This window comes from Genypterus blacodes, unplaced genomic scaffold (genome assembly GCF_046128005.1).
Source record: "Genypterus blacodes isolate CSIRO-AG114 ecotype Tasmania unplaced genomic scaffold, CSIRO-AGI_Gbla_v1 ptg000105l_1, whole genome shotgun sequence".
Classification (NCBI taxonomy): domain Eukaryota; kingdom Metazoa; phylum Chordata; class Actinopteri; order Ophidiiformes; family Ophidiidae; genus Genypterus; species Genypterus blacodes.
The window spans coordinates 1,175,199-1,187,451 of record NW_027466909.1 but is presented as its reverse complement, the minus strand read 5'-3'; the positions used below and the strand labels follow the sequence as shown (position 1 = coordinate 1,187,451).

The 12,253-nt window shown below is 44.4% G+C and overlaps 1 protein-coding gene across 1 annotated transcript; it reads left to right on the top strand.

Annotated features, from left to right (window-relative positions):
• Nucleotides 1–5,421: 5,421 nt before the first annotated feature.
• On the top strand, nt 5,422–11,832 carry LOC143008510 (ras-related protein ORAB-1-like). Its single transcript, XM_076160298.1, has 6 exons — nt 5,422–5,815; nt 8,907–8,979; nt 9,155–9,250; nt 9,931–10,026; nt 10,145–10,276; nt 10,442–11,832. Exons 1-6 carry the CDS (start codon nt 5,802–5,804, stop codon nt 10,640–10,642), a joined length of 612 nt encoding a protein of 203 aa, XP_076016413.1. The 5' UTR covers nt 5,422–5,801; the 3' UTR covers nt 10,643–11,832.
• The last annotated feature ends 421 nt before the right edge of the window (nt 11,833–12,253 follow it).

The window sequence follows — 12,253 nt, the reverse complement described above, 5'->3', positions numbered from 1 at the left end:
TAATCCTGTTAGCACACACTTGTGTACAGCAGCTTCTGTTTATGATCGTCGGTGGCTGTAAAGTGTGAATCACCACTACATTTGAACACATCTGTATTCTATCTGCGTGGAGTGACGGATGTTCTATGTTCCTGGTGGGTCAATTGTAGATCTATGGGTTTGATATTTTAGCAGGGATTCAGCTGGATGTAGCAAAAACTTTCAAGCCTTGTATCTGAAAATGGGTCTGGGGGAGCGGCGCAGATAGAACCGCATGATGTTGAGCTCACAATCTCATAAATGAGCAGAAATGGGTAGCAACAAATCGGTCTCATCTGATTGAGTGACTCCTGGAAAGGTGTGTGTGTGTGTGTGTGTGTGTGAGAGAGAGAGAGAGAGAGAGAGAGAGAGAGAGAGAGAGAGAGAGAGAGAGAGAGAGAGAGAAAGAGAGAGAGAGAGAGAGAGAGTTGTTATCTTTTTTAGCTACAAACACCAGAATTGTCCAGAGTCGCAATTTTCAGAATCCAATCTCATTTTCAGCTTTAAGGTAATCTTGTCGGTTTCCCACAGAGAGATCCTGATTACGAGCCAAACACTCACAGAAACCATTCAACACCGTTCTACCTCCTTGAGATTGAGAAAGTGCCCATTCCTCTTCGCAAACATCCAGAGATGTTTGTCCAAGATAGTTACACAAACAAATAGATTCCTAGACCTGCCTTTATCTGCCATGTTCAACTATGATCAACCATTATTTGACCAGTGACCTCAACACAGAGGACATCACACATTTTCCACATTTCTACATGACCTACACTGATAGATACACCAGTCCTTTGCACAGTCTGTATCTCCACTGCTGCCAAGGGCTTTAATCTGGTGAAGGAGGAGACGACGCACAATCTGTCAGCACGTCATCATTCAACATCCCACGGTAGGATGGAAGCGAAAACCCTCTGTGCCCGGCTGTGACCTATTTCAGCTAACAGATGTAGTTTCACCAAAATAACCCTGGAGGGCAGTAACAGTGAATTCATGCATACAGCACCAGTTCAAACCCCTTCCCTCCCCCCCGTCCTCTGCCGTGAACCCTTTGGCATGCGACGCACAGTTGAAACATTTGGAAATCTCAGCGTCGTGGCTGGGATTGAAAGTTCAAAACATGCAATGAGAAACACATTGCCCTGTTCCATTCCCGTCCTGTGATAGACTGACACTTCCAATTGTGGGTCACAGACTTCCAAAATAGATTTGAAATGCTTGGTTTTGTCGATCTTAGCCTTTTTTTGGAATCCGTCTGTTTATGACAGAACATGGCAAATGTCTGACAAGCTGTTGTTGTGTATGAAAACCTGCCAATGTGTCTGTTTGGGAAATCTTGTGAATAAAATCTGTCTCTATTGTTAGCGCAGGAAGAGAGACTGTTTTCTTTAACTCTGCTCTATGTACAAATATTTCTCAGACAGACAAACATTTGCAGACTAAATACACAGGATATATATTTGGGTGTCCTGTTTTATGTCCTCAGTCTCTGTAACTCTGAGAATAAGACTGCCACATGTCACTGCAGAGGTTATGGGTTCCATTCCCTACATGTGTGACACTGGATAGAGTTGAATTAGCCAAATACACCGTCGACCCCTCCCACATGGATGCCCAGTGGAAACAGGCCTGCTCCTCATTCTGGGTTTGAAAAGCACTGCAGTCAACCATCACAAAGTCAGAACTGCATTAAACATCCTACAGACAAACTGACAAACAAAGGCGGAGTTCTAAACAACCGCGACTGGAGAAAGAGCTACACAATGTGTGTGGGGGGACGTCGGTACACTTTTGCAGACGAGGGACAGTCTGGCAACTCCAGAGCCGTGAGAGATGATTGCGATCATGTGCGTGCTGCGACACAGGAACATTACCAGATTGCTGCTGTGCTACTTTAAAATAGATACAACATGACAACACAAACGGATTTCCACTATGGCTGCCGCTTGGAGCAGCCTGCTGTCTGTGAGCAGTAAATTACTTTAGACATTGTAGAATGGACTCCTCCTTCTCCTGCTGTTTGTTTCATCTCAGCACAGAACCCAAACAGACGAGCTGGTATTGTGCCGAGCCGTGCGCCCATGGTTTCCAAAGACTATTTGATGTAGATGTAAAATAACTCTTCTTTAAATTTGACTTTGTAGAAGATGGGAGCTGTGAAGCGAGGTTATGACAGAAGTTATGAAACATCAAAGTGGTTTCTTATGAAAGTTCCAGAGTCGTGCTTTTGTTTAGATCTGTAAAGCTTGATCTAAAGAGCACACAAAGGTTTTACAGCATAAAGTCACAATTCAACAGTGACTGATTGGTTAGCAGAACATAGTCCAGGTTAAATCTTATTTTTAATGTAAACAGAAGAAAACTATCAAATAATTCTGTCATTGTTGAGGTGAGAGAGTGGGAGAGAGAGAGAGAGAGAGAGAGAAAGAGAGAGAGAGAGAGAGAGAGAGAGAGAGAGAGAGAGAGAGAGAGAGGGAGCTGGCAGCTTGGTTTAGCTTTCGCCTCCTCTCTATCAAAGGCTGTGCTTTGTCTCCTCCCTGTGGTTTAAAGCAGGAATGACACCTTCCCAATATTGTTAAGGCCTCTCTCTCTCATCAAAAATTGGAACTAGGTTATTCATAGCTTCAGCTCAGCAGCTTGTCATTATGCATAGGATTGGTTGGTTACCGTTTAGAAAGCAATTTATGTTTCATAATTTGTGAAACATCATGACAAACTGTTCAAACAGATCTTAACGGAACATACTCACAAACATAATGTACGTACATGCAGCAAAGATAGCTCCTCGGTCTCTGCACAAGAAACAGCAAACCGGAAATGATCTTATATATTAGGATACCAAAGCTAAAGCATGTCTACAGGTAGTTCATCCAACATCCTTCATGTCTTTTAGAAAACAAGTGATAATTGGCAATGTAGTCAGGTGATGATCACTCATGGTGATACACAGGGGATGAGCGCCGTCACCTTCTCTCTACATGAGTTCCAACTGAACAATTCCTCTCAGCGGAACGCCAAACTGTCTCCTACCTAAATAATTTAATGATTGTTCTTCTCCCCTGTAGGCGTCTTGCCTGACAGCTCGTATCACAGCTGATTAAGCTTTTGTCTTTCATTCTTCACAGGTTTGGAGTCATTTGTCAATGTTGACATTTTAGTCCAAGACATCGACGACAACGAGCCAGAACTGCACGCAGATGAGATCTACGTCTGCGAGAATGACATGGCCGGCATGATAAGACAGACAGACGTGATTAAGAGTATAATCACACATACACACAGCATCTTTAAACACACTGCTTGCTCTGAGAGATTCCGGATGCTGGTATTGCCTGGTGGTGTCGAGCTGCCTCACTGTTACAGCTATAAAATAGTTCTTAATCCAAAATCTGTCTGAGAGTGAGTGTGCACAGCCTTTTCCTTCTCTTTCACCCCTCGATCAAAGCGTTAAACGGAGCTCAGAGGAGGCGCCGTTCTTCAGCACTTGTTGCTATGCAACAGCTGAAACTCCATTTGAAGTGCGGGGCTTTGTTGCTGAGTTTAAATTATTGTAACTTTTCCAAACATGCTTTAGTTCCCTCAGCCAGTCAGGGGGATTTAGAAAGCCTGTAAGTGCTGCCTGGAATATACAAAACAAAATACTGAAAATAATGAAAGGTGCCAGCGTAGTGAAAAGGGAAAATGGCTTGGCATATTTGCAGTCTTTCTCTGTTTTCTATGCATATCCCACCATGCACGCTCACCCACAGGGCTTTTAACATGGAGGTCATGTACGCAAACAGTGCAAAGGATACGTGTGTGAGCGGGAAAGTCAATACTGATAATTTACCCTCATTAAGTCTCAGCAAAATACTGTGTTGTTGTGTTTCTTTGTGGTACTGTTCCAGATGAGGTGCACACTGTTAATGTGTGGGTCTTTCCTGCCAGTATGCTGGGTTGAAAAAACAAACAAATAAGACATTTTTGGCTTTGAAATACTTCACATCCAGACTTTTCCCTCAGCTACAACGTGATAACTTAACATGGTCAGAGGCAAGAGTTGTACAAATCTTAGGTTTTAGGGCAGGAATGCTTTCAGAGATTTCAGAGAGTAGAGAGGCATGCGTTTCACAAATCATGTTTTCTCCCGACCTCTAGTGGTATCTTTTTGCCATTACATGCAATATTATAATTGTGGTTCAAAGAGCCACACCCAATCACAATTTGGCTTCTTTTCTAGTGTGGTTTTAAAAGCCAATCAGCAAGAAAAGAAAAATTACAATCTGTGTCCTGCGTTATGTATTTTCATACACAAAATGTTTTGTATTTTGGAATATTCTAGACATGTTTATAGTGATCAGCAATGAAACCATCCAGACCTGGACCGTTGGATGACTTTGACAAGCTCAGGTTTATTAAACAAGTAACAGAATCTATTAGAGTTGCGGATATTTATGGAAAACGAGGCAATGCTGATGTGAGCCATTTCAGTGGTGGCCTTTATTTCATGGCGTCTCTCTGACTTTCATATCAGAATCAGAATGTGATGTAATAAAACAATAAATGGTAAGAATGCTGGACAGATTTTGTAGGGAAACTAAGCGTAACTTTGTAAGTTTGGATGACAACATAAGTTTGACATCACTGGTGTAACGGTGTTAGTTTGATGACATCATTTGGAGTCTGTGACACAATGTTGTAAGAGACCGTTTTTTAACTGTAACATCGTGTTTTCTGTTTGGCCAGGCTTTCCCAATAAGTGACGCATCTATGCAGAGGAGGAAGAAGGACGAAGTTCCACAGTAGGTTTTAGAGAGGACGGCTTTGCATGAGCAAGGTTATAACATTATTAAGTCCAGTCTACAAAACCTTGACCCTGAAAATGTACTGACTTGTTGGGAATGCAGGCCAGACATTCTAACTCATCCTAAGGTTTACATACAGCTGATCAAACTACTCAACATGACGTAGTTTTTACATTGGAGATGCCAACGTACTGCATTCTTGTCGCGTAGCGTCACACTTTTTTATTAACACTTGCGATGACGCAACCGAATAACAACAGATCAATGACTCATGGCAGAGATAACACACAGTATGACTTCCACTGTGGCAATGTTCCCATCTTTGAAAAACTGGTTGTTGCTCAGGCGGTGAACCCGTATGAGAGTATGAATGGGTGCAAAGTGTACAGAGGCGCTGGGCTGCTAAACTGGAAAATACTCACGACTGTGTCAAACCAGTCACACTAAGTACGATAAAAGCGGAAACGGAGCTGTTATCCTGTCACTGTAAAACGCCACTTCTGTTGCAATGTACACGAGAGAAACCGGAGGCGGATGCGTTTTATTTCGAAAGAATCAACCAGAATCGCAGTGTTACGTTTAGCTTGACTCATATCACCGGTTGACTCCTCTGTGCCACGTTTCACTAAATGACGTAATCCCTCTGGCTGACAGTTCACTATTGCGGTAACGACACGCACACCGAGAGAAAGAAGGATACCTCACGGCTCCATAGACTCCCTGTTCACTCCGTCTAGGTTAAAAACGAGTTAACTCGGTGCTTTGTCAATATTCCCGCAGATTACAGTGACGTATTCCTTACGTTTTTCCTGATTTTGCTAGCCAGCTAGCTAATGTTAGCTGTTTCCTGGTTGGAGTTGCAGCCATTTTGGGTTTTTACTGAGAAACAAGTAGCTGGCCGTCGTCTGGACAGCAGTGGAAGCTAACTGTGTGTATCTGCAGCCAGGGAAAAGGTGACATTTCACAAGAGGGGACACACGACACAACGGGTCAACGATGAATCCAGAATAGTAAGTGTTGTACCTGAAAAGCCATATTTTTTCCTGTGCTAGCGACGTTAGCTTTGGGCATCAAGTTAGCATTAGCAGCTGAGTTAGCGGCTAACATCAGCTGACATTCGCCTCCTTAGTGTGCACCTGTACCCGCCTCAGACATCTTTAACACTGTCCAGTCAAATCGGAGATGTCCGCCCCGTCGAATATCTTAATCAATCCAATCAATCCATCTTCTAACAAGCGTCGGTTAAGGTTTTGTCCTTATTAACACCGCTAATTAGCTGTCGGCCAGTGTCCGCGTCCTGGTGGCCTGTAAACCCGTCACACCAGTTCGTTAATAAAACGCAAATTCAAGGTAACACCGAGTGATCTAATATTGTTTGTTAGCAGTGGCGTCAGTTTTCAAGAACCTGTCAACCTTTGCCGAAGCGGTTTTATTTCGGCAGTTAGCTTAATGAAGTCATAAATTAGTCATGGACACGACCTGATACCCAATGTTTCCCTTTGGGGTTGTTTTGGTTAGACGATATATCGCGTTTCTAAACGGAGACCTGTTGCTAACGGCTAAATGTTTAGACTGTGTGGCTCAGTCCAATAACAGCTGGAGCTAATACAGTAGAACAAGGGAAAGGAAAATACGGAACGAAGTAAACAAGCCTCCTATAGCTTAGTCACTATTGATCCCGGTTAATAAGATCACCTGGGTAAATGAACATAACAGTGGATTTGTTAGAGAATAAGACGAAATGATCCGAGAGACTCATCTGTGTCAGTTGTTTTGTTAGTAAAAGCACCTGATTGAACTCTAAAAATGCTACACATCCTCAACTGAAGGTTTGACTCCTTGTGCCGTTAATGACAATGACTCCTATTGTCAAACTAACAGCAGATGTAGCCTATAGTTTACATGTAGGTTATGAGTTATCTGAGCAGAAAAAGCCACTCCTGATTCCGTGTGCAGTCATATGTTCCAGCTGTGCAGAAGCTCCTGCTGCACGTCTCTGTCATGTGTTGGGTCACATGCCACAGGACAAGCCCTTATTTCACCATGGCACTGTTGAGCAATCGCTGAGTTTCAACCACACATAATCGTCACTGTTCACTTCCATTCATCAACGATCACATGGGTGACGAATGTGTTTTTCAGATTCCACCAGTTTGACAAGTGAAGTAGTCCAGAGAAACCATGTTTACTACACACACACACACACACACACTGGTGCCTCAGTGTCCAGTTTGTACTAATGATTCACCTCCTTGGTAAACCCAAACAAGGTCCAGAGGTTCCTACTCTTTGTTTTTGGAATGTATAGTAAAATTAACCCAAAGCACCTTTGACCTACATGCAGGTTTAGTCCTGAGTGCAGTCAAGCGTCTCTGTCTTAAGTTGCTGTGACGACAAGTAGCTGTGGGCTGCATTATGAATGCTGAATTGCAGTTTGTCTCTTAGTGGCATATTTGGGATGTTTCTGGATGTCTGGTCTGACCTACAGTAGATGAACCTAAAGAGGTTTGGTTTAAACCACAAAGTGCTGGAGGGGAAATGGCCTCAAACAGTTTAAAGCCTTGTTTTCTTCTAACCTGCTGATATCCAGAGTGGTGTTGAGCAGCGTGTGGCACAGGGACGACCATTGTCCACAACCAAGGGCTTAATGAAGAGGGCATGACTGGAATTTATACAATGGGGAGTGGAGGAGCTGGAGACAGAACAGCAGGCCGGCTCACAGTGATACTCCACCCAAACTCTGTCTGTAGGGAAACTACACTCTTCCTCCTGCGTTTGTAGTTTATGCACTCGCAGAACAGCAGCTGTGTCAACCTGATGTCGGCTTCACAATGGTTTCCAACGGTAACCAGCCGCACGAAACCATCAACACAAGCCACTTCTGTTGTCCGTTCAGCTGTAATTTCACCCAAATCCACCTGATCACCGCTCCGTCTGTAGCTGAGGTCACAAAGCTCTGTGACGGCAAGGAACAACATGGATTTAGTTTGGATGAAGTTTGTAAACGTGTGTTCAGATGTATCCTGTCATATGTGTCCTCAAGGTGTTTTCCCGTGACCTTCGACCTTGACACCTCTTTGTCCTCACGGATCTCTATCCTATTATAACGTCCTCAGCTTTTATTGTGGCCTATTTCACTTCTCTCTTTGTTACGTCTTTGGTCGAGTAAGTGAAAAGCAAACGTCTCTAAAATGCTCAAACCTTACAGAAGCTTCACAGTTCCCCGCTGCCTGAGCGTCACACAGCAGAGCTCAGTCTGCACCGGTCCCTGAAATCCAGAGAACGTTGAGAATTTGTTAAACACACGCAGAATGTGTGTACAGCCTCTGGTGAAGCGTGTTTGCCGTGCGTTGGTATTGCCGTGTTTGTGTTTGGGGGGGTCGGCGCTCTATCAGCTAATGATGCATTATTGAGGCCTCTGAAGTGGAACAGGATGTAGGATCCACCCGTGTGCTGTAAGGTGCCCTGCCCTTTGTACGCAAGCTGTCCTCTGCCTCCACGGTGTGTTTAGAGGTTAAGGACATAATCACAGAGCGTCTGTCATGACGGCTACAATAAAAGGCAACACGACAGATTAGATTTACTGGAGTCAACGTTCTCCACCGTCTTTGAACTTGGACCGGTGTATCTCACACTGTGGAGTTAAAGAAAGGTTACGTTAGCTCTCCAAGGTCTCTAGTACAGAGTAAAGGCCGGTGCTGGATATCCTGAATGGGACTGAAGTCTAGAGCCACGCCAAGGCCGCTCTGCTTCCTCCCTGCTCCACTTCCCCTCTGCATTCTTTGAGCTCGGTTTGGACGATCACATGATCTGCCTCTGGAAATACGGCTGAGCTCAGCAGGGCTCTTTGTCCTCAGCGGCTCCTTTACTTGAAATGCAGACGAGCCAAACGGTGCGATGACACTCAATACTGACCAGGGCTTCTGATCTCAACCAAACTGACATCCATCTAATAACTAGAAGGTTTTAGAATCCCTCTGCTCTGAAACGCTGCTGAGAGACGCTGTGGACGATTGTTTCCATGTCAAATGGTTAAATTGTAACTTTGCTTACATACTTAGTAACTATTTCTAACTAGAGCTCTTTCCTCTCCCTTCACAGTGACTATTTATTCAAGCTGCTCCTGATTGGCGACTCTGGTGTTGGAAAGTCTTGTCTTCTTCTCCGATTTGCAGTAAGTTGCCACAAATCCGTCTTTCTCTGATTATTAAAGAGGGAAACTTGAGTGCACACATCATGAAACACGTTTGTTCTGCCAACACTTTGCTAATATTGATGTTGCTGTTTGCTGTGTAGTGAAGCAGGAAGTGAACAGGATGTCTTAACGCTGCCTCTCTTCCTCTCCACAGGATGACACATACACAGAAAGTTACATTAGCACAATTGGAGTGGACTTCAAAATACGAACCATAGAACTTGATGGGAAGACCATTAAGCTTCAGATCGTAAGTAACCTCCAGACTCATTCAGCCTCTGCCTGCTGCTTTCATAGCTGAGTTACGCCAAACGTAGGTGAAGTGATGTCAACATGGAGCAGCAGAATCTCAGGGAATTAACAATCACTGTCTTAAAGTCTATCAACACAATCAAAGGACCTTAACGTGGCGAAATGGCACCAAGTCTCAGTGTCGACTTCTCTCGCCACAAATCCTCCCCTGAGCGAGCAGCGCAACTTGTTTAGCAATATTTTGCAATCTCTCTGAACTTTGGGTGTTTCCGTGACACATTTCTGTTCAGTTGCTAACTTAACGCTGTCTGAGTCGCATGTCAACAGAAGGTTTACTCCTGCTGTCTGTCAGGACGTGAGCCAAATACTAATGACAATGTAATCATGAAAATGTGGCCCGGTGCATGCTGGGATTGACTCCACGGTCTCCTTGAACCGAAGCAGGATGAAATAGATATAGGATGGATCCATATGGGAGCCGTCACAGCTGACTGTCACAAAATACACCTGCGACAATTAGTGACCAGACTTGATTGAGTCTGATGAAGTTTTTAACCCTTAAAGTGTGTAAGGGGCTGATGGTCGAGCTTCCCTACCTGCTCATCCCTAAGGTGTGAGAAAGTATAAAGTGTTAGATTTTGTTTGTCAGCTTGGTAAGCAGATGTTTTCTCCTGACAGTGGGACACGGCAGGTCAGGAGAGGTTTCGCACAATCACATCCAGCTACTACAGAGGAGCTCACGGTATCATCGTAGTGTACGACGTCACAGACCAGGTCAGTGACCACCGCCCACATGAAGCTCTAAACCTGCCTCTAAACCAGTGCTGCTGGTCTGCTTGACCCCTCACACACTTTGGTTGACGGTGGTTTGTGTTTGCATTTCCTGTCTCAGGAGTCCTTCAACAATGTCAAACAGTGGCTACAGGAGATCGACCGCTACGCCAGTGAAAATGTCAACAAGCTATTGGTGGGGAACAAGTGCGACCTGACAACAAAGAAGGTGGTGGATTACACAACAGCAAAGGTACAAACATCTACTATCCTCTGTTCATTTATAATGTAGCAGTGAGGTCAGAACATGAACAGCATGTAAGCGCTCATATCTACTAAAAGGCCTTAGATCCACTTTATACACATCCTGATACAATACACATTTACATAAACTTCATCTCTTCTCTCTCCTGTGCAGGAGTTTGCAGACTCCCTGGCCATCCCCTTCTTGGAAACCAGTGCTAAGAACGCCACCAATGTGGAGCAGGCCTTCATGACCATGGCTGCGGAGATCAAGAAGAGGATGGGCCCGGGGGCCACGGCCGGGGGAGGGGATAAGCCCAACGTGAAGCTGACCCCCGGCACCACCGTCAAGCCTTCATCGGGAGGATGCTGCTGAGAGAGAAACTCCCACTTTTACTCCCTCCTGCCCCAACACCCCCCACCACCCCCCCCCCCAGGCAGGTCGGCCTGACCACCACCATCCTCCTCTTATGCTCCACTGTGTCCCAGCAAAGCCAACACCACCACCACCAGACCGGACAGGACGGACGGACGACAACAGGTGTCTTGAGAGTGCAAGCAACAAGAACGCAAAATCTAAATAGCCTTTGTTTGTACTGTACATATCGTAGCCGCACTACCAAAATAAAAACAAAAACAAATAAAGCATCCTTCCTCTCCTACTGTCCTGGTTCATAACGAGTCAAATCTGCAGCTAGATGATCGTCGTACCGTCACCTTCCACCGCTCAGAGACTTTCCTTTGGCCCTGTGAATGCAGATTTATGAAAACTGTGTGTCGTGTGAATGTGTCTGTTTCTCTGCATTCCTTCAGCAGGGGGGGAGGGTCTGAGTCACATGCATAAACTTTTCTGTTTGTATGTACTTTTATTTGTTTTTTCTCTTATCCACCAATTATTATTTAGCTGTTTTCTATCAGCATGTTGATCTGTCCCTACTTTTGAATTCTTTTTTTTTTGTAGTTTTCTCACCGATCTCTGCACAGCGGCGTCTCATCTTTGTCCAGCTCGAGGGACTTTAAGCAGCAGTAGTCGTGACGACGGCCGTGGTGACGTGCTCTCGTTACCACTGCAGATCTACAACGCCACACCTGTTTGTTGTAGATCCACAGATGACGTTGTCATTGCTGTTTCACACCTCTGCTGCTTTAAAGTTCCTGTTGAAAGTGTAGTGCAGCAGTATATGTACATAAACCTTTATGTATATATCCATATGTAAAATCTAATTCGCCAGTTCTGTAGTGCTCAACACATTGGGATAGTTGTGATTCTATCTCTGCATTCAATTTGTGGCTGACGACAATTGTAAGTTTGTTGCTCAACATGTAACACTTAAACTGAATAAATATTGTACTACCAGACTGTAAGAAACGGAAACATCTGTCTGAAATTCTTGGCGAGACACAAAGAAACGTTTGAATTATTTATTCTGCATTGGTTCGGCAAATCTGCCAATAACCTGGGGTCTGTTTGCAAACTGCTGTGTAATCTCAGTACAGAATTGCATTTAAATTTACAATGTTCTTTTGTTTTCATAATAAAGGCGACTGGATTCAGTTTTAAAGCAACTCTGGGAGCGCTTGTTTGCTGTATGGATAAGCGTGTTAGAACAAGGCTCTATTGTACAAGGTGAGGTCACGCTCACAGATGAGCGTTTGTGTACATAGCAGCCGGGCATTAGCTGGTTAAACTCAATCCTTAACTGCTAGATGTGTGGCCTAGTTTCCACTCAGCACGAGTCAGCACAATCACAGGAAATCCCATCAAGTTCCAGCGTGCTACTCTTCATAACTGAGCCTGACTCACTGCAGGGAAACAGTGAAGAGGTGACTACAGGAAGCCAGAAGTTCTCTAATGTGCATCATAAAACAGCAACATATCAAAACAACTAACCAAAGAGGCTGTGATGATTACAACAGTTACTCATCTACATCGAAAGCTTGAAACTGCTGCTTAATAGGCTGTGAAACTGAAGAGGGACGAATGTGT